Raw genomic sequence first — 21,798 nt, 5'->3', positions numbered from 1 at the left:
ACAATTAAAATAAATACAATTAAATAAATACATATATATAACATAAAATAAATAAAATAAAGAATAATAAAGTATAAACTGGTGTCTGTTGTTTGTGTGTTTTGTAGCCTGAAACACGTTAATGTGAAAAAGTATTTGAACACTTGAATTTCTGTGGAACAAACCACTTTTGAACAGTGTGGTGCAAAGCTGCACTAAATACTTACTAAGTACTAAAAGGCGTTTGAATAGTTGAACTGCCTATTTTGAACAGTGTGTTTTTAAAGTGCAGAAGATAGCAAACTGCCTAAGGCACATATGTTTAATTAGATAGGCAGTTGTGGCAAATGTAGTTGTCCTTGCCTGGGGTGCAGGCTTCATGGGCCCAAAATCTACAATGCTGACATCTGATCCACACTTCCCTTGGCCGTGAGTTATCAAAGTGCTCCAAGCACACAATGCAGACATTTTCATTGTCTGAGGAGTTGGGATCTTCAGTGTTATCAACTATTTATTTGTTATTATTTATTACTATTGCTCTTTTGTGAATCATATTGCAAAGTGTAAGCACTTAAACATCTTGTTACCTCTCGAGGGTTTAAGCCATAGTACAGGTCAGCTGCTTCCTTTAAGTACTCAGCCACAAGTTCCTCCTGTTCCTCACTGAAGACCTTCTGGCTGCTACGGTAGCCTACATGGGGTATCTCACTGTTACCCTCTTTTCTTAGCTTCTCTGCAGCTTTACAATATCTGTATAAGGTAACATGGCAGATTTTGTGGGCCTTGGTGACTCGTCTCACAGATGTTCCCTGGATGACTTCAGCTGCTGCCTTCTGGAGAACTTCTGCAGGGACACCCCTGTCTGTTTTACGCTTCCACTGCCTAGGCATGCTGTAAACAGGAGACCAGTACAAAATGTCAACATATGGGGAAGGTTGTAACACTTTTTAAGAACAGATACAACCATCCCCATGCGAGGCAGCCATTCAAAAGCTAACCATTTTTAGCATTTAGCTTCAAAGCTAGCACTAATGCAACACATCAAATTAAACTAGAGAAACTACTACTTGAGCTTATGTAAATGAAACAACTGTATCAACAACACAATGGACACTATGCAAAAAATAGTTGTGATGGAAATTTTTACTTTCTTACCTGAAAAATAGTTTTTTGGCTCCAGAACAGACAGTTTTCAACTCAGAGACATGAGGCTTCACCAGTGAGGTCAATTTGTCAGTGGGCATGGACTGTATTGATGACATTACCACAGCTCGTTTCTGATTGGTCAAACTGAGAGTGTTACAACTATCCCTTTGTTGCAACCATCCCCAGTCTCCCTACTCTGAATATTCATGTCATTTTGTCTCTTAGTTTTGGTGAAAAATGACAGGAAACATTTGGTACAGTCCGTGTGTTGCTTTCAGACCGTTTGATGTGAACATGTGGTGGTGTTCTTTTGTCAACAGTGTCTGTTCTGATGCTCCCATTAGGAGTCACCCATGTCAGGAATTTGTAAACCATCATGATAGGGACTAATTACTGATTATCCTTGTTTTTAGCAATATTGTTTTTTTATACGCAATAAGAAAAAAATCTACAATAACAATGCTGTTTCCAGAGTCAATTAAATAATAAATTCTTGCTTATTTAAGATTGACCTTTCATGTCCTGTTGCTGTTTCCAGTGTGTGGCATCACTCCCCTGAACATCAAGATAGTTGGAGGTGAAGACGCTCCAGCAGGAAGTTGGCCCTGGCAGGTCAGTCTGCAGAGATTTGGCAGCCATGTTTGTGGTGGTTCCCTCATCAACAGAGAGTGGGTGATGTCTGCTGCTCACTGCTTCTCCAGGTGGGTAACTGTCACATAATAGAGGAGAAAATGTTCAGTCTTTGGTTTGACTTTCAGTCCATGTTAATCCTAAAACCAATCCATTCTTGTCACTTGTACTTCAGTACCAGTACATCTAGATGGCAGGTTTCTCTCGGTCGTCAGAACCTGCAGGGCAACAACCCAAACGAAGTGTCCAGAACTGTCGACACAATCATTTTGCATCCAAACTACGACAGTTTAAGCAGCGACAACGACATCGCTCTGCTCAGACTCTCCTCACCGGTCAAATTCACAGACTACATCAGACCTGTGTGTCTGGCAGCTGGAGACAGTGTGTTCAACAACGGTACTGATAGCTGGGTCACTGGCTGGGGGGCCGTCCAGGAGGGAGGTGAGTCTGCTTGGTGATGACACATGGTTTTGTTGTAGTGTCCCATAATGATACGTGGATGTGTGAATGTTCTCTCTTCTGGTTGGTCCTCAGTGTTTTTACCGTTCCCTGAAACCCTTCAAGAAGTGGAGGTGCCAGTTCTGGGAAACAGACAGTGTAACTGTCTCAATGGAGTCGGTACAATCACAGACAACATGATCTGTGCTGGTGTTCTGGCAGGAGGCAAAGACTCGTGTCAGGTAGACTGCTTCATGTTATCTGTGACTTGTTGATGAATGTGTTTTTCCTGAAATACTCAGACGTCTCCTCTCCATCTCCTCAGGGTGACTCAGGAGGTCCAATGGTGAACCAGCAGGACTCCGTCTGGGTCCAGTCTGGAATTGTCAGTTTTGGTTTTGGCTGTGCTCGGCCCAATCTGCCGGGAGTCTACTCCAGAGTGTCCAGGTACCAATCCTGGATCAACTCCCACATCCGCTCTGATCAGCCAGGCTTTGTCCAGTTCACCTCCAGTGGGCTGGATGCTGACAGCAGCTTCACCTGTCCTGGTCTGCCCCCTCCTGTTATTACTGCTACCACTACTGTTGCTACTGCAGGACCAGACCCAACCACAGATCCAGGATCCTCAGCATCTAGTGCTGAATGTAAGTATCCTGATGAGCAACGGTAGTGTGAATATTCATGTCATTTTGTCTCTTGGTTTTGTTAAAAAAAAAAATTACAGTCAGGGAACATTTGGTTCAGTCCGTGTGTTGCTTTCGGACCGTTTCATGTGAACATGTGGTGGTGTTCTTTTGTCCACAGTGTTTGTTCTGATGCTCCCATTAGGAGTCACCCATGTCAGGAATTTGTAAACCATCATGATAGGGACTTATTACTGATTATCCTTGCATTAAAGGTTGTATCAGCGATTCTGGTTGCCCTCACTTCGGTTGCGAGATCCAAAATAAACATAGCCAGCTAGCCCCTCCCTCCCGTGTTTTGAAAATGATCATGGACGTGCATTTTCATGAACGTGCCACCCACCCCTTGTCTGTAATTGGTTGGAACACTGTTTATTTTGCTTTTGAGGTGTTGGTAGTACCATTTGTTTTTGTGTGCGATCTCGGAGCCTAGGCTGCCTAGAGAGACGCGTTTTTTTGACGGCCTGCTTATGGTGCGGGCAGCTAGCGGATCGTGAGGTAAAAACAGATGAATGTGATCATTTATGTTTCGGCCCAGAATCGCTGATACAACCTTTAAGCTCTATTGTTTTCTGTACGTTATCATGAATCTTTAATAAAAATGCTGTTTCCAGGGTCAATTAAATTACACACTCTTCATTATTTAAGATTGACCTTTCATGTCCTGTTGCTGTTTCCAGTGTGTGGCATCACTCCCCTGAACACCAAGATAGTTGGAGGTGAAGACGCTCCAGCAGGAAGTTGGCCCTGGCAGGTCAGTCTGCAGAGATTTGGCAGCCATGTTTGTGGTGGTTCCCTCATCAACAGAGAGTGGGTGATGTCTGCTGCTCACTGCTTCTCCAGGTGGGTAACTGTCACATAATAGAGGAGAAAATGTTCAGTCTTTGCTTTGACTTTCAGTCCATGTTAATCCTAAAACCAATCCATTTTTGTAATTTTTCCTTCAGTACCAGTACGTCTAGATGGCAGGTTTCTCTCGGTCGTCAGAACCTGCAGGGCAACAACCCAAACCAAGTGTCCAGAACTGTCGACACAATCATTTTGCATCCAAACTACGACAGTTTAAGCAGCGACAACGACATCGCTCTGCTCAGACTCTCCTCACCGGTCAAATTCACAGACTACATCAGACCTGTGTGTCTGGCAGCTGGAGACAGTGTGTTCAACAACGGTACTGATAGCTGGGTCACTGGCTGGGGGGCCGTCGAGGAGGGAGGTGAGTCTGCTTGGTGATGACACATGGTTTTGTTTTAGTGTCCCATAATGATACATGGATGTGTGAATGTTCTCTCTTCTGGTTGGTCCTCAGTGTTTTTACCGTTCCCTGAAACCCTTCAAGAAGTGGAGGTGCCAGTTCTGGGAAACAGACAGTGTAACTGTCTCAATGGAGTCGGTACAATCACAGACAACATGATCTGTGCTGGTGTTCTGGCAGGAGGCAAAGACTCGTGTCAGGTAGACTGCTTCATGTAATCTGTGACTTGTTGATAAATGTGTTTTTCCTGAAATGCTCAGACGTCTCCTCTCCATCTCCTCAGGGTGACTCAGGAGGTCCGATGGTGAACCAGCAGGGCTCCGTCTGGGTCCAGTCTGGAATTGTCAGTTTTGGTTTTGGCTGTGCTCGGCCCAATCTGCCGGGAGTCTACTCCAGAGTGTCCAGGTACCAATCCTGGATCAACTCCCACATCAGCTCTGATCAGCCAGGCTTTGTCCAGTTCACCTCCAGTGGGCTGGATGCTGACAGCAGCTTCACCTGTCCTGGTCTGCCCCCTCCTGTTATTACTGCTACCACTACTGTTGCTACTGCAGAACCAGACCCAACCACAGATCCAGGATCCTCAGCATCTAGTGCTGAATGTGAGTATCCTGATAACTACAGTACTCTGATTATTCATGTCATTTTCTCTTTTGTTTTTGTTAAAAAAAATGGCAGTTAGGAAACATTTGGTACAGTCCGTGTGTTGCTTTCGGCCCGTTTCAAGTGAGCATGTGGTGGTGTTCTTTTGTCCACAGTGTCTGTTCTGATGCTCCCATTAGGAGTCGCCCATGTCAGGAATTTGTAAACCATCATGATTGGGACTAATTGCTAATTATCCTTGCATTAAGCTATGTTGTTTTCTGTATACGTAATTATGAATCTTTAATAAAACTGCTGTTTCTGGGATCAATAAATTAATAGCATCTTGCTTATTTAAGATTGACCTTTCATGTCCTGTTGCTGTTTCCAGTGTGTGGCATCACTCCCCTGAACACCAAGATAGTTGGAGGTGAAGACGCTCCAGCAGGAAGTTGGCCCTGGCAGGTCAGTCTGCAGAGATTTGGCAGCCATGTTTGTGGTGGTTCCCTCATCAACAGAGAGTGGGTGATGTCTGCTGCTCACTGCTTCTCCAGGTGGGTAACTGTCACATAATAGAGGTGAAAATGTTCAGACTTTGGTTTGGCTTTCATTCCATGTTAATCCTAAAACCAATCCATTTTTGTCGTTTTTCCTTCAGTACCAGTACGTCTAGATGGCAGGTTTCTCTCGGTCGTCAGAACCTGCAGGGCAACAACCCAAACAAAGTGTCCAGAACTGTCGACACAATCATTTTGCATCCAAACTACGACAGTTTAAGCAGCGACAACGACATCGCTCTGCTCAGACTCTCCTCACCGGTCAAATTCACAGACTACATCAGACCTGTGTGTCTGGCAGCTGGAGACAGTGTGTTCAACAACGGTACTGATAGCTGGGTCACTGGCTGGGGGGCCGTCGAGGAGGGAGGTGAGTCTGCTTGGTGATGACACATGGTTTTGTTTGAGTGTCCCATAATGATACGTGGATGTGTGAATGTTCTCTCTTCTGGTTGGTCCTCAGTGTTTTTACCGTTCCCTGAAACCCTTCAAGAAGTGGAGGTGCCAGTTCTGGGAAACAGACAGTGTAACTGTCTCAATGGAGTCGGTACAATCACAGACAACATGATCTGTGCTGGTGTTCTGGCAGGAGGCAAAGACTCGTGTCAGGTAGACTGCTTCATGTAATCTGTGACTTGTTGATAAATGTGTTTTTCCTGAAATGCTCAGACGTCTCCTCTCCATCTCCTCAGGGTGACTCAGGAGGTCCAATGGTGAACCAGCAGGGCTCCGTCTGGGTCCAGTCTGGAATTGTCAGTTTTGGTTTTGGCTGTGCTCGGCCCAATCTGCCGGGAGTCTACTCCAGAGTGTCCAGGTACCAATCCTGGATCAACTCCCACATCAGCTCTGATCAGCCAGGCTTTGTCCAGTTCACCTCCAGTGGGCTGGATGCTGACAGCAGCTTCACCTGTCCTGGTCTGCCCCCTCCTGTTATTACTGCTACCACTACTGTTGCTACTGCAGAACCAGACCCAACCACAGATCCAGGATCCTCAGCATCTAGTGCTGAATGTGAGTATCCTGATAACTACAGTACTCTGAATATTCATGTTATTTTGTCTCTTGGTTTTGTTAAAAAAAAAATTACAGTCAGGAAACATTTGGTACAGTCCGTGTGTTGCTTTTGGACCGTTTCAAGTGAAAATCTTGTGGCGTTCTTTTGTCCACAGTGTCTATTCTGATGCTCCCATTAGGAGTCACCCATGTCAGGAATTTGTAAACCATCATGATTGGGACTAATTACTGATTATCCTTGTATTAAGCTATATTGTTTCATGTAAAAGTAATAATGAATCTGTATAAAAAAAAATGCTGTTTCCAGAGTCAATTAAATAATAAATTCTTCCTTATTTAAGATTGACCTTTCATGTCCTGTTGCTGTTTCCAGTGTGTGGCATCACTCCCCTGAACACCAAGATAGTTGGAGGTGAAGACGCTCCAGCAGGAAGTTGGCCCTGGCAGGTCAGTCTGCAGAGATTTGGCAGCCATGTTTGTGGTGGTTCCCTCATCAACAGAGAGTGGGTGATGTCTGCTGCTCACTGCTTCTCCAGGTGGGTAACTGTCACATAATAGAGGAGAAAATGTTCAGTCTTTGGTTTGACTTTCAGTCCATGTTAATCCTTAAACCAATCCATTTTTGTCATTTGTACTTCAGTACCAGTACGTCTAGATGGCAGGTTTCTCTCGGTCGTCAGAACCTGCAGGGCAACAACCCAAACCAAGTGTCCAGAACTGTCGACACAATCATTTTGCATCTAAACTACGACAGTTTAAGCAGCGACAACGACATCGCTCTGCTCAGACTCTCCTCACCGGTCAAATTCACAGACTACATCAGACCTGTGTGTCTGGCAGCTGGTGACAGTGTGTTCAACAACGGTACTGATAGCTGGGTCACTGGCTGGGGGGCCGTCGAGGAGGGAGGTGAGTCTGCTTGGTGATGACACATGGTTTTGTTGTAGTGTCCCATAATGATACGTGGATGTGTGAATGTTCTCTCTTCTGGTTGGTCCTCAGTGTTTTTACCGTTCCCTGAAACCCTTCAAGAAGTGGAGGTGCCAGTTCTGGGAAACAGACAGTGTAACTGTCTCAATGGAGTCGGTACAATCACAGACAACATGATCTGTGCTGGTGTTCTGGCAGGAGGCAAAGACTCGTGTCAGGTAGACTGCTTCATGTAATCTGTGACTTGTTGATGAATGTGTTTTTCCTGAAATGCTCAGACGTCTCCTCTCCATCTCCTCAGGGTGACTCAGGAGGTCCAATGGTGAACCAGCAGGACTCCGTCTGGGTCCAGTCTGGAATTGTCAGTTTTGGTTTTGGCTGTGCTCGGCCCAATCTGCCGGGAGTCTACTCCAGAGTGTCCAGGTACCAATCCTGGATCAACTCCCACATCAGCTCTGATCAGCCAGGCTTTGTCCAGTTCACCTCCAGTGGGCTGGATGCTGACAGCAGCTTCACCTGTCCTGGTCTGCCCCCTCCTGTTATTACTGCTACCACTACTGTTGCTACTGCAGGACCAGACCCAACCACAGATCCAGGATCCTCAGCATGTAGTGCCGAATGTGAGTATCCTGATAACTACAGTAGGGAGACCGGGGATGATAGTAACACCTTTTGTTTGAGCAAGTGTAACTCAGTGGTTGTTGGTGCTAGAGATCTCAAATTTGACATGTGGTAGCCATATTTGTCTGCTGTGAATGACATACACTTGGACTTCTACTACACCATCACAGATTATGTATATTAATGTCAAACACAAAGAGGTATGTTGTTACAACCTACCCCAATACCGGGGTGAATTGTAACACTACTTGAGGATGGATGTAATAATTAAATTATTATACTTAAAAAAAGATCTACACTTATGCAAGAACTTTAATGAATAATAAAGAAGGAACCATAAACTTGGCAGAATACAAAAATAATGATAATTAAGTTAAATACAATTAAAATAAATACAATTAAATAAATGCATATATATAACATAAAATAAATAAAATAAAGAATAATAAAGTATAAACTGGTGTCTGTTGTTTGTGTGTTTTGTAGCCTGAAACACGTTAATGTGAAAAAGTATTTGAACACTTGAATTTCTGTGGAACAAACCACTTTTGAACAGTGTGGTGCAAAGCTGCACTAAATACTTACTAAGTACTAAAAGGCGTTTGAATAGTTGAACTGCCTATTTTGAACAGTGTGTTTTTAAAGTGCAGAAGATAGCAAACTGCCTAAGGCACATATGTTTAATTAGATAGGCAGTTGTGGCAAATGTAGTTGTCCTTGCCTGGGGTGCAGGCTTCATGGGCCCAAAATCTACAATGCTGACATCTGATCCACACTTCCCTTGGCCGTGAGTTATCAAAGTGCTCCAAGCACACAATGCAGACATTTTCATTGTCTGAGGAGTTGGGATCTTCAGTGTTATCAACTATTTATTTGTTATTATTTATTACTATTGCTCTTTTGTGAATCATATTGCAAAGTGTAAGCACTTAAACATCTTGTTACCTCTCGAGGGTTTAAGCCATAGTACAGGTCAGCTGCTTCCTTTAAGTACTCAGCCACAAGTTCCTCCTGTTCCTCACTGAAGACCTTCTGGCTGCTACGGTAGCCTACATGGGGTATCTCACTGTTACCCTCTTTTCTTAGCTTCTCTGCAGCTTTACAATATCTGTATAAGGTAACATGGCAGATTTTGTGGGCCTTGGTGACTCGTCTCACAGATGTTCCCTGGATGACTTCAGCTGCTGCCTTCTGGAGAACTTCTGCAGGGAGACCCCTGTCTGTTTTACGCTTCCACTGCCTAGGCATGCTGTAAACAGGAGACCAGTACAAAATGTCAACATATGGGGAAGGTTGTAACACTTTTTAAGAACAGATACAACCATCCCCATGCGAGGCAGCCATTCAAAAGCTAACCATTTTTAGCATTTAGCTTCAAAGCTAGCACTAATGCAACACATCAAATTAAACTAGAGAAACTACTACTTGAGCTTATGTAAGTGAAACAACTGTATCAACAACACAATGGACACTATGCAAAAAATAGTTGTGATGGAAATTTTTACTTTCTTACCTGAAAAATAGTTTTTTGGCTCCAGAACAGACAGTTTTCAACTCAGAGACATGAGGCTTCACCAGTGAGGTCAATTTGTCAGTGGGCATGGACTGTATTGATGACATTACCACAGCTCGTTTCTGATTGGTCAAACTGAGAGTGTTACAACTATCCCTTTGTTGCAACCATCCCCAGTCTCCCTACTCTGAATATTCATGTCATTTTGTCTCTTAGTTTTGGTGAAAAATTACAGGAAACATTTGGTACAGTCCGTGTGTTGCTTTCAGACCGTTTGATGTGAACATGTGGTGGTGTTCTTTTGTCAACAGTGTCTGTTCTGATGCTCCCATTAGGAGTCACCCATGTCAGGAATTTGTAAACCATCATGATAGGGACTAATTACTGATTATCCTTGTTTTTAGCAATATTGTTTTTTTATACGCAATAAGAAAAAAATCTACAATAACAATGCTGTTTCCAGAGTCAATTAAATAATAAATTCTTGCTTATTTAAGATTGACCTTTCATGTCCTGTTGCTGTTTCCAGTGTGTGGCATCACTCCCCTGAACATCAAGATAGTTGGAGGTGAAGACGCTCCAGCAGGAAGTTGGCCCTGGCAGGTCAGTCTGCAGAGATTTGGCAGCCATGTTTGTGGTGGTTCCCTCATCAACAGAGAGTGGGTGATGTCTGCTGCTCACTGCTTCTCCAGGTGGGTAACTGTCATATAATAGAGGAGAAAATGTTCAGTCTTTGGTTTGACTTTGAGTCCATGTTAATCCTAAAACCAATCCATTTTTGTCATTTTTCCTTCAGTACCAGTACGTCTAGATGGCAGGTTTCTCTCGGTCGTCAGAACCTGCAGGGCAACAACCCAAACGAAGTGTCCAGAACTGTCGACACAATCATTTTGCATCCAAACTACGACAGTTTAAGCAGCGACAACGACATCGCTCTGCTCAGACTCTCCTCACCGGTCAAATTCACAGACTACATCAGACCTGTGTGTCTGGCAGCTGGAGACAGTGTGTTCAACAACGGTACTGGTAGCTGGGTCACTGGCTGGGGGGCCGTCCAGGAGGGAGGTGAGTCTGCTTGGTGATGACACATGGTTTTGTTAGTGTCCCATAATGATACGTGGATGTGTGAATGTTCTCTCTTCTGGTTGGTCCTCAGTGTTTTTACCGTTCCCTGAAACCCTTCAAGAAGTGGAGGTGCCAGTTCTGGGAAACAGACAGTGTAACTGTCTCAATGGAGTCGGTACAATCACAGACAACATGATCTGTGCTGGTGTTCTGGCAGGAGGCAAAGACTCGTGTCAGGTAGACTGCTTCATGTAATCTGTGACTTGTTGATGAATGTGTTTTTCCTGAAATGCTCAGACGTCTACTCTCCATCTCCTCAGGGTGACTCAGGAGGTCCGATGGTGAACCAGCAGGACTCCGTCTGGGTCCAGTCTGGAATTGTCAGTTTTGGTTTTGGCTGTGCTCGGCCCAATCTGCCGGGAGTCTACTCCAGAGTGTCCAGGTACCAATCCTGGATCAACTCCCACATCAGCTCTGATCAGCCAGGCTTTGTCCAGTTCACCTCCAGTGGGCTGGATGCTGACAGCAGCTTCACCTGTCCTGGTCTGCCCCCTCCTGTTATTACTGCTACCACTACTGTTGCTACTGCAGGACCAGACCCAACCACAGATCCAGGATCCTCAGCATCTAGTGCCGAATGTGAGTATCCTGATAACTACAGTAGGGAGACCGGGGATGATAGTAACACCTTTTGTTTGAGCAAGTGTAACTCAGTGGTTGTTGGTGCTAGAGATCTCAAATTTGACATGTGGTAGCCATATTTGTCTGCTGTGAATGACATACACTTGGACTTCTACTACACCATCACAGATTATGTATATTAATGTCAAACACAAAGAGGTATGTTGTTACAACCTACCCCAATACCGGGGTGAATTGTAACACTACTTGAGGATGGATGTAATAATTAAATTATTATACTTAAAAAAAGATCTACACTTATGCAAGAACTTTAATGAATAATAAAGAAGGAACCATAAACTTGGCAGAATACAAAAATAATGATAATTAAGTTAAATACAATTAAAATAAATACAATTAAATAAATGCATATATATAACATAAAATAAATAAAATAAAGAATAATAAAGTATAAACTGGTGTCTGTTGTTTGTGTGTTTTGTAGCCTGAAACACGTTAATGTGAAAAAGTATTTGAACACTTGAATTTCTGTGGAACAAACCACTTTTGAACAGTGTGGTGCAAAGCTGCACTAAATACTTACTAAGTACTAAAAGGCGTTTGAATAGTTGAACTGCCTATTTTGAACAGTGTGTTTTTAAAGTGCAGAAGATAGCAAACTGCCTAAGGCACATATGTTTAATTAGATAGGCAGTTGTGGCAAATGTAGTTGTCCTTGCCTGGGGTGCAGGCTTCATGGGCCCAAAATCTACAGTGCTGACATCTGATCCACACTTCCCTTGGCCGTGAGTTATCAAAGTGCTCCAAGCACACAATGCAGACATTTTCATTGTCTGAGGAGTTGGGATCTTCAGTGTTATCAACTATTTATTTGTTATTATTTATTACTATTGCTCTTTTGTGAATCATATTGCAAAGTGTAAGCACTTAAACATCTTGTTACCTCTCGAGGGTTTAAGCCATAGTACAGGTCAGCTGCTTCCTTTAAGTACTCAGCCACAAGTTCCTCCTGTTCCTCACTGAAGACCTTCTGGCTGCTACGGTAGCCTACATGGGGTATCTCACTGTTACCCTCTTTTCTTAGCTTCTCTGCAGCTTTACAATATCTGTATAAGGTAACATGGCAGATTTTGTGGGCCTTGGTGACTCGTCTCACAGATGTTCCCTGGATGACTTCAGCTGCTGCCTTCTGGAGAACTTCTGCAGGGAGACCCCTGTCTGTTTTACGCTTCCACTGCCTAGGCATGCTGTAAACAGGAGACCAGTACAAAATGTCAACATATGGGGAAGGTTGTAACACTTTTTAAGAACAGATACAACCATCCCCATGCGAGGCAGCCATTCAAAAGCTAACCATTTTTAGCATTTAGCTTCAAAGCTAGCACTAATGCAACACATCAAATTCAACTAGAGAAACTACTACTTGAGCTTATGTAAATTAAACAACTGTATCAACAACACAATGGACACTATGCAAAAAATAGTTGTGATGGAAATTTTTACTTTCTTACCTGAAAAATAGTTTTTTGGCTCCAGAACAGACAGTTTTCAACTCAGAGACATGAGGCTTCACCAGTGAGGTCAATTTGTCAGTGGGCATGGACTGTATTGATGACATTACCACAGCTCGTTTCTGATTGGTCAAACTGAGAGTGTTACAACTATCCCTTTGTTGCAACCATCCCCAGTCTCCCTACTCTGAATATTCATGTCATTTTGTCTCTTAGTTTTGGTGAAAAATTACAGGAAACATTTGGTACAGTCCGTGTGTTGCTTTCAGACCGTTTGATGTGAACATGTGGTGGTGTTCTTTTGTCAACAGTGTCTGTTCTGATGCTCCCATTAGGAGTCACCCATGTCAGGAATTTGTAAACCATCATGATAGGGACTAATTACTGATTATCCTTGTTTTTAGCAATATTGTTTTTTTATACGCAATAAGAGAAAAATCTACAATAACAATGCTGTTTCCAGAGTCAATTAAATAATAAATTCTTGCTTATTTAAGATTGACCTTTCATGTCCTGTTGCTGTTTCCAGTGTGTGGCATCACTCCCCTGAACATCAAGATAGTTGGAGGTGAAGACGCTCCAGCAGGAAGTTGGCCCTGGCAGGTCAGTCTGCAGAGATTTGGCAGCCATGTTTGTGGTGGTTCCCTCATCAACAGAGAGTGGGTGATGTCTGCTGCTCACTGCTTCTCCAGGTGGGTAACTGTCATATAATAGAGGAGAAAATGTTCAGTCTTTGGTTTGACTTTGAGTCCATGTTAATCCTAAAACCAATCCATTTTTGTCATTTGTACTTCAGTACCAGTACGTCTAGATGGCAGGTTTCTCTCGGTCGTCAGAACCTGCAGGGCAACAACCCAAATGAAGTGTCCAGAACTGTCGACACAATCATTTTGCATCCAAACTACGACAGTTTAAGCAGCGACAACGACATCGCTCTGCTCAGACTCTCCTCACCAGTCAAATTCACAGACTACATCAGACCTGTGTGTCTGGCAGCTGGTGACAGTGTGTTCAACAACGGTACTGATAGCTGGGTCACTGGCTGGGGGGCCGTCGAGGAGGGAGGTGAGTCTGCTTGGTGATGACACATGGTTTTGTTGTAGTGTCCCATAATGATACGTGGATGTGTGAATGTTCTCTCTTCTGGTTGGTCCTCAGTGTTTTTACCGTTCCCTGAAACCCTTCAAGAAGTGGAGGTGCCAGTTCTGGGAAACAGACAGTGTAACTGTCTCAATGGAGTCGGTACAATCACAGACAACATGATCTGTGCTGGTGTTCTGGCAGGAGGCAAAGACTCGTGTCAGGTAGACTGCTTCATGTAATCTGTGACTTGTTGATGAATGTGTTTTTCCTGAAATGCTCAGACGTCTACTCTCCATCTCCTCAGGGTGACTCAGGAGGTCCGATGGTGAACCAGCAGGACTCCGTCTGGGTCCAGTCTGGAATTGTCAGTTTTGGTTTTGGCTGTGCTCGGCCCAATCTGCCGGGAGTCTACTCCAGAGTGTCCAGGTACCAATCCTGGATCAACTCCCACATCAGCTCTGATCAGCCAGGCTTTGTCCAGTTCACCTCCAGTGGGCTGGATGCTGACAGCAGCTTCACCTGTCCTGGTCTGCCCCCTCCTGTTATTACTGCTACCACTACTGTTGCTACTGCAGGACCAGACCCAACCACAGATCCAGGATCCTCAGCATCTAGTGCCGAATGTGAGTATCCTGATAACTACAGTAGGGAGACCGGGGATGATAGTAACACCTTTTGTTTGAGCAAGTGTAACTCAGTGGTTGTTGGTGCTAGAGATCTCAAATTTGACATGTGGTAGCCATATTTGTCTGCTGTGAATGACATACACTTGGACTTCTACTACACCATCACAGATTATGTATATTAATGTCAAACACAAAGAGGTATGTTGTTACAACCTACCCCAATACCGGGGTGAATTGTAACACTACTTGAGGATGGATGTAATAATTAAATTATTATACTTAAAAAAAGATCTACACTTATGCAAGAACTTTAATGAATAATAAAGAAGGAACCATAAACTTGGCAGAATACAAAAATAATGATAATTAAGTTAAATACAATTAAAATAAATACAATTAAATAAATACATATATATAACATAAAATAAATAAAATAAAGAATAATAAAGTATAAACTGGTGTCTGTTGTTTGTGTGTTTTGTAGCCTGAAACACGTTAATGTGAAAAAGTATTTGAACACTTGAATTTCTGTGGAACAAACCACTTTTGAACAGTGTGGTGCAAAGCTGCACTAAATACTTACTAAGTACTAAAAGGCGTTTGAATAGTTGAACTGCCTATTTTGAACAGTGTGTTTTTAAAGTGCAGAAGATAGCAAACTGCCTAAGGCACATATGTTTAATTAGATAGGCAGTTGTGGCAAATGTAGTTGTCCTTGCCTGGGGTGCAGGCTTCATGGGCCCAAAATCTACAATGCTGACATCTGATCCACACTTCCCTTGGCCGTGAGTTATCAAAGTGCTCCAAGCACACAATGCAGACATTTTCATTGTCTGAGGAGTTGGGATCTTCAGTGTTATCAACTATTTATTTGTTATTATTTATTACTATTGCTCTTTTGTGAATCATATTGCAAAGTGTAAGCACTTAAACATCTTGTTACCTCTCGAGGGTTTAAGCCATAGTACAGGTCAGCTGCTTCCTTTAAGTACTCAGCCACAAGTTCCTCCTGTTCCTCACTGAAGACCTTCTGGCTGCTACGGTAGCCTACATGGGGTATCTCACTGTTACCCTCTTTTCTTAGCTTCTCTGCAGCTTTACAATATCTGTATAAGGTAACATGGCAGATTTTGTGGGCCTTGGTGACTCGTCTCACAGATGTTCCCTGGATGACTTCAGCTGCTGCCTTCTGGAGAACTTCTGCAGGGACACCCCTGTCTGTTTTACGCTTCCACTGCCTAGGCATGCTGTAAACAGGAGACCAGTACAAAATGTCAACATATGGGGAAGGTTGTAACACTTTTTAAGAACAGATACAACCATCCCCATGCGAGGCAGCCATTCAAAAGCTAACCATTTTTAGCATTTAGCTTCAAAGCTAGCACTAATGCAACACATCAAATTAAACTAGAGAAACTACTACTTGAGCTTATGTAAGTGAAACAACTGTATCAACAACACAATGGACACTATGCAAAAAATAGTTGTGATGGAAATTTTTACTTTCTTACCTGAAAAATAGTTTTTTGGCTCCAGAACAGACAGTTTTCAACTCAGAGACATGAGGCTTCACCAGTGAGGTCAATTTGTCAGTGGGCATGGACTGTATTGATGACATTACCACAGCTCGTTTCTGATTGGTCAAACTGAGAGTGTTACAACTATCCCTTTGTTGCAACCATCCCCAGTCTCCCTACTCTGAATATTCATGTCATTTTGTCTCTTAGTTTTGGTGAAAAATTACAGGAAACATTTGGTACAGTCCGTGTGTTGCTTTCAGACCGTTTGATGTGAACATGTGGTGGTGTTCTTTTGTCAACAGTGTCTGTTCTGATGCTCCCATTAGGAGTCACCCATGTCAGGAATTTGTAAACCATCATGATAGGGACTAATTACTGATTATCCTTGTTTTTAGCAATATTGTTTTTTTATACGCAATAAGAAAAAAATCTACAATAACAATGCTGTTTCCAGAGTCAATTAAATAATAAATTCTTGCTTATTTAAGATTGACCTTTCATGTCCTGTTGCTGTTTCCAGTGTGTGGCATCACTCCCCTGAACATCAAGATAGTTGGAGGTGAAGACGCTCCAGCAGGAAGTTGGCCCTGGCAGGTCAGTCTGCAGAGATTTGGCAGCCATGTTTGTGGTGGTTCCCTCATCAACAGAGAGTGGGTGATGTCTGCTGCTCACTGCTTCTCCAGGTGGGTAACTGTCATATAATAGAGGAGAAAATGTTCAGTCTTTGGTTTGACTTTGAGTCCATGTTAATCCTAAAACCAATCCATTTTTGTCATTTTTCCTTCAGTACCAGTACGTCTAGATGGCAGGTTTCTCTCGGTCGTCAGAACCTGCAGGGCAACAACCCAAACGAAGTGTCCAGAACTGTCGACACAATCATTTTGCATCCAAACTACGACAGTTTAAGCAGCGACAACGACATCGCTCTGCTCAGACTCTCCTCACCGGTCAAATTCACAGACTACATCAGACCTGTGTGTCTGGCAGCTGGAGACAGTGTGTTCAACAACGGTACTGGTAGCTGGGTCACTGGCTGGGGGGCCGTCCAGGAGGGAGGTGAGTCTGCTTGGTGATGACACATGGTTTTGTTAGTGTCCCATAATGATACATGGATGTGTGAATGTTCTCTCTTCTGGTTGGTCCTCAGTGTTTTTACCGTTCCCTGAAACCCTTCAAGAAGTGGAGGTGCCAGTTCTGGGAAACAGACAGTGTAACTGTCTCAATGGAGTCGGTACAATCACAGACAACATGGTCTGTGCTGGTGTTCTGGCAGGAGGCAAAGACTCGTGTCAGGTAGACTGCTTCATGTAATCTGTGACTTGTTGATGAATGTGTTTTTCCTGAAATGCTCAGACGTCTCCTCTCCATCTCCTCAGGGTGACTCAGGAGGTCCAATGGTGAACCAGCAGGACTCCGTCTGGGTCCAGTCTGGAATTGTCAGTTTTGGTTTTGGCTGTGCTCGGCCCAATCTGCCGGGAGTCTACTCCAGAGTGTCCAGGTACCAATCCTGGATCAACTCCCACATCAGCTCTGATCAGCCAGGCTTTGTCCAGTTCACCTCCAGTGGGCTGGATGCTGACAGCAGCTTCACCTGTCCTGGTCTGCCCCCTCCTGTTATTACTGCTACCACTCCTGTTGCTACTGCAGGACCAGACCCAACCACAGATCCAGGATCCTCAGCATCTAGTGCTGAATGTGAGTATCCTGATAACTACAGTACTCTGAATATTCATGTTATTTAGTCTCTTGGTTTTGTTAAAAAAAAATTACAGTCAGGAAACATTTGGTACAGTCCGTGTGTTGCTTTTGGACCGTTTCAAGTGAAAATGTTGTGGCGTTCTTTTGTCCACAGTGTCTGTTCTGATGCTCCCATTAGGAGTCACCCATGTCAGGAATTTGTAAACCATCATGATTGGGACTAATTACTGATTATCCTTGTATTAAGCTATATTGTTTCATGTAAAAGTAATAATGAATCTGTATAAAAAAAATGCTGTTTCCCGTGACCATTAATGAATAGCTTCTTGCTTATTTAAGATTGACCTTTCATGTCCTGTTGCTGTTCCAAGTGTGTGGCATCACTCCCCTGAACACCAAGATAGTTGGAGGTGAAGACGCTCCAGCAGGAAGTTGGCCCTGGCAGGTCAGTCTGCAGAGATTTGGCAGCCATGTTTGTGGTGGTTCCCTCATCAACAGAGAGTGGGTGATGTCTGCTGCTCACTGTTTCTCCAGGTGGGTAACTGTCACATAATAGAGGTGAAAATGTTCAGTCTTTGGTTTGACTTTCAGTCCATGTTAATCCTAAAACCAATCAATTTTTGTCATTTGTACTTCAGTACCAGTACGTCTAGATGGCAGGTTTCTCTCGGTCGTCAGAACCTGCAGGGCAACAACCCAAACGAAGTGTCCAGAACTGTCGACACAATCATTTTGCATCCAAACTACGACAGTTTAAGCAGCGACAACGACATCGCTCTGCTCAGACTCTCCTCACCGGTCAAATTCACAGACTACATCAGACCTGTGTGTCTGGCAGCTGGTGACAGTGTGTTCAACAACGGTACTGATAGCTGGGTCACTGGCTGGGGGGCCGTCGTGGAGGGAGGTGAGTCTGCTTGGTGATGACACATGGTTTTGTTTTAGTGTCCCATAATGATACGTGGATGTGTGAATGTTCTCTCTTCTGGTTGGTCCTCAGTGTTTTTACCGTTCCCTGAAACCCTTCAAGAAGTGGAGGTGCCAGTTCTGGGAAACAGACAGTGTAACTGTCTCAATGGAGTCGGTACAATCACAGACAACATGGTCTGTGCTGGTGTTCTGGCAGGAGGCAAAGACTCGTGTCAGGTAGACTGCTTCATGTAATCTGTGACTTGTTGATGAATGTGTTTTTCCTGAAATGCTCAGACGTCTCCTCTCCATCTCCTCAGGGTGACTCAGGAGGTCCAATGGTGAACCAGCAGGACTCCGTCTGGGTCCAGTCTGGAATTGTCAGTTTTGGTTTTGGCTGTGCTCGGCCCAATCTGCCGGGAGTCTACTCCAGAGTGTCCAGGTACCAATCCTGGATCAACTCCCACATCAGCTCTGATCAGCCAGGCTTTGTCCAGTTCACCTCCAGTGGGCTGGATGCTGACAGCAGCTTCACCTGTCCTGGTCTGCCCCCTCCTGTTATTACTGCTACCACTCCTGTTGCTACTGCAGGACCAGACCCAACCACAGATCCAGGATCCTCAGCATCTAGTGCTGAATGTGAGTATCCTGATAACTACAGTACTCTGAATATTCATGTTATTTAGTCTCTTGGTTTTGTTAAAAAAAAATTACAGTCAGGAAACATTTGGTACAGTCCGTGTGTTGCTTTTGGACCGTTTCAAGTGAAAATGTTGTGGCGTTCTTTTGTCCACAGTGTCTGTTCTGATGCTCCCATTAGGAGTCACCCATGTCAGGAATTTGTAAACCATCATGATTGGGACTAATTACTGATTATCCTTGTATTAAGCTATATTGTTTCATGTAAAAGTAATAATGAATCTGTATAAAAAAAATGCTGTTTCCCGTGACCATTAATGAATAGCTTCTTGCTTATTTAAGATTGACCTTTCATGTCCTGTTGCTGTTCCAAGTGTGTGGCATCACTCCCCTGAACACCAAGATAGTTGGAGGTGAAGACGCTCCAGCAGGAAGTTGGCCCTGGCAGGTCAGTCTGCAGAGATTTGGCAGCCATGTTTGTGGTGGTTCCCTCATCAACAGAGAGTGGGTGATGTCTGCTGCTCACTGTTTCTCCAGGTGGGTAACTGTCACATAATAGAGGTGAAAATGTTCAGTCTTTGGTTTGACTTTCAGTCCATGTTAATCCTAAAACCAATCAATTTTTGTCATTTGTACTTCAGTACCAGTACGTCTAGATGGCAGGTTTCTCTCGGTCGTCAGAACCTGCAGGGCAACAACCCAAACGAAGTGTCCAGAACTGTCGACACAATCATTTTGCATCCAAACTACGACAGTTTAAGCAGCGACAACGACATCGCTCTGCTCAGACTCTCCTCACCGGTCAAATTCACAGACTACATCAGACCTGTGTGTCTGGCAGCTGGTGACAGTGTGTTCAACAACGGTACTGATAGCTGGGTCACTGGCTGGGGGGCCGTCGTGGAGGGAGGTGAGTCTGCTTGGTGATGACACATGGTTTTGTTTTAGTGTCCCATAATGATACGTGGATGTGTGAATGTTCTCTCTTCTGGTTGGTCCTCAGTGATTTTACCGTTCCCTGAAACCCTTCAAGAAGTGGAGGTGCCAGTTCTGGGAAACAGACAGTGTAACTGTCTCAATGGAGTCGGTACAATCACAGACAACATGATCTGTGCTGGTGTTCTGGCAGGAGGCAAAGACTCGTGTCAGGTAGACTGCTTCATGTAATCTGTGACTTGTTGATGAATGTGTTTAGTGTTTCCTGAAATGCTCAGACGTCTCCTCTCCATCTCCTCAGGGTGACTCAGGAGGTCCAATGGTGAACCAGCAAGGCTCCGTCTGGGTCCAGTCTGGAATTGTCAGTTTTGGTTTTGGCTGTGCTCGGCCCAATCTGCCGGGAGTCTACTCCAGAGTGTCCAGGTACCAATCCTGGATCAACTCCCACATCCGCTCTGATCAGCCAGGCTTTGTCCAGTTCACCTCCAGTGGGCTGGATGCTGACAGCAGCTTCACCTGTCCTGGTCTGCCAGCAGCCACAACAATTCCGACAACAAGACCAACTATCAAACCACCATTTATAACCAGTCCTGCAAGTGAGTATCCGGGAAAAGTGTTTAGACATTTTGATTTGTTTCATCAATGTTATTTATATCTACTTCTCTTCATTTAAAAAACAAAAATCATACAGGATCAGAGTGTGGTCATGCTCCCATGAACAGTCGTGCTGTTGGCGACAGTGGTTCTGTATCTGGAGGGGCTTGGCCCTGGATGGTTAGTCTACACAAAAATGGGGTCTACACATGTGGAGGAACCCTAATCACCAAAAACTTTGTTCTCACTTCTGCGCAGTGCTTCTCTACGTAAGTGCAAAACCACGTTTTGTATTAATCATTACAGTAATTCATTTAGGAGTGAAATAAAGGAATATGGTCCACTTTATATCCTGACAGCTCCAGTCCAGATGCCAGTGAGTGGAGTGTGTTTATAGGCCCGCACCCTGTGGACGGCTCTGAAGAGTTTGAGATGTCTCTGGGGGTTGTGAACATTACAATGAGCCAAATGACAGATTCCGATCTTGCACTGCTGCGGCTGACTAAACCAGTCAGCTACAGAGATCATATCCAGCCCGTTTGTATGGACACCAGCGGTTCTAGAAGCTTCCCCATTGGAAGTCGATGCTGGGTTTCAGGCTGGGAGAAAGGCAGCAGGAGCAGAGGTAAGGGTTTGTCAATCGATCCTGAATCGTTGCTTAATTATAAGGCATCCTTTGATTATTCACAAAGACTTTTTGTATTTATATGAGTAAATGTGATTTTCCCCCCAGCAACTGATAAAGCCGGCTCAGGCCTTCAAGATCTGGAAACACAAGTAGCAAGTTGTGGGGATGTTTCCGATTCGGATAATATTTGTACTTACACCATGGACCTTCAACAGGTAAAAGGAAAAAGTTCTTCACATCCACCACTGTTTCTAAACTCATCTTGCCTTGTCACCAGTGCACAAGTTTTCACATGGGGTGAATCCTCTGTTTTATATATTTGCAGGGGTTTCAGGGTGGCCCTCTGCTCTGCAAGTCAGGCTCGTCTTGGTTCCAGGTGGCCGTCGTAACAATGAGCAGAAGTAAATCCGCCCGCGCTGATGTTCAGGTCTTCACCAAAACTTCAACATTCGGGGCCTTCCTAAAGGAGACAGTTGGCGACATGCCATCTCCTTCAGCAGCTACAGCAGGAAATGCAGCAGGTTTCTCAATCTCCTTATTGCTCTCGTTCGCCTTCCCCATTACCTCAATGTTTCTGTTCGATCAGGCATAGTTGC

The 21,798-nt window shown here is 44.1% G+C and overlaps 1 protein-coding gene across 1 annotated transcript in view; it reads left to right on the top strand.

Moving 5' to 3' along the window:
• LOC311008493 (uncharacterized protein) overlaps window positions 1–21,794 on the top strand; it is a gene marked incomplete at its 3' end in the record, with an annotated part of 55,445 nt that extends 33,651 nt beyond the window's left edge. Inside the window, exons 33-72 of the mRNA XM_084002182.1 lie at window positions 1,664–1,826; window positions 1,931–2,199; window positions 2,293–2,438; window positions 2,522–2,840; window positions 3,560–3,722; window positions 3,827–4,095; window positions 4,189–4,334; window positions 4,418–4,736; window positions 5,108–5,270; window positions 5,375–5,643; window positions 5,737–5,882; window positions 5,966–6,284; window positions 6,661–6,823; window positions 6,928–7,196; window positions 7,290–7,435; window positions 7,519–7,837; window positions 9,881–10,043; window positions 10,148–10,416; window positions 10,508–10,653; window positions 10,737–11,055; window positions 13,099–13,261; window positions 13,366–13,634; window positions 13,728–13,873; window positions 13,957–14,275; window positions 16,319–16,481; window positions 16,586–16,854; window positions 16,946–17,091; window positions 17,175–17,493; window positions 17,868–18,030; window positions 18,135–18,403; window positions 18,497–18,642; window positions 18,726–19,044; window positions 19,419–19,581; window positions 19,686–19,954; window positions 20,048–20,193; window positions 20,282–20,576; window positions 20,672–20,843; window positions 20,934–21,199; window positions 21,308–21,417; window positions 21,528–21,794. Coding sequence (XP_083858308.1) covers window positions 1,664–1,826; window positions 1,931–2,199; window positions 2,293–2,438; window positions 2,522–2,840; window positions 3,560–3,722; window positions 3,827–4,095; window positions 4,189–4,334; window positions 4,418–4,736; window positions 5,108–5,270; window positions 5,375–5,643; window positions 5,737–5,882; window positions 5,966–6,284; window positions 6,661–6,823; window positions 6,928–7,196; window positions 7,290–7,435; window positions 7,519–7,837; window positions 9,881–10,043; window positions 10,148–10,416; window positions 10,508–10,653; window positions 10,737–11,055; window positions 13,099–13,261; window positions 13,366–13,634; window positions 13,728–13,873; window positions 13,957–14,275; window positions 16,319–16,481; window positions 16,586–16,854; window positions 16,946–17,091; window positions 17,175–17,493; window positions 17,868–18,030; window positions 18,135–18,403; window positions 18,497–18,642; window positions 18,726–19,044; window positions 19,419–19,581; window positions 19,686–19,954; window positions 20,048–20,193; window positions 20,282–20,576; window positions 20,672–20,843; window positions 20,934–21,199; window positions 21,308–21,417; window positions 21,528–21,794 — 8,864 coding nt within the window. The remainder of the gene's footprint in view (window positions 1–1,663; window positions 1,827–1,930; window positions 2,200–2,292; window positions 2,439–2,521; window positions 2,841–3,559; window positions 3,723–3,826; window positions 4,096–4,188; window positions 4,335–4,417; window positions 4,737–5,107; window positions 5,271–5,374; window positions 5,644–5,736; window positions 5,883–5,965; window positions 6,285–6,660; window positions 6,824–6,927; window positions 7,197–7,289; window positions 7,436–7,518; window positions 7,838–9,880; window positions 10,044–10,147; window positions 10,417–10,507; window positions 10,654–10,736; window positions 11,056–13,098; window positions 13,262–13,365; window positions 13,635–13,727; window positions 13,874–13,956; window positions 14,276–16,318; window positions 16,482–16,585; window positions 16,855–16,945; window positions 17,092–17,174; window positions 17,494–17,867; window positions 18,031–18,134; window positions 18,404–18,496; window positions 18,643–18,725; window positions 19,045–19,418; window positions 19,582–19,685; window positions 19,955–20,047; window positions 20,194–20,281; window positions 20,577–20,671; window positions 20,844–20,933; window positions 21,200–21,307; window positions 21,418–21,527) is intronic.
• Between the last annotated feature and the right edge of the window lie 4 nt (window positions 21,795–21,798).

The sequence above is a fragment of the Eutrigla gurnardus genome, assembly GCF_963514095.1.
Source record: "Eutrigla gurnardus genome assembly, chromosome: 22".
Classification (NCBI taxonomy): domain Eukaryota; kingdom Metazoa; phylum Chordata; class Actinopteri; order Perciformes; family Triglidae; genus Eutrigla; species Eutrigla gurnardus.
Note: the sequence above shows the minus strand (reverse complement) of the source record. Positions and strands in the feature narration are given on the sequence as shown.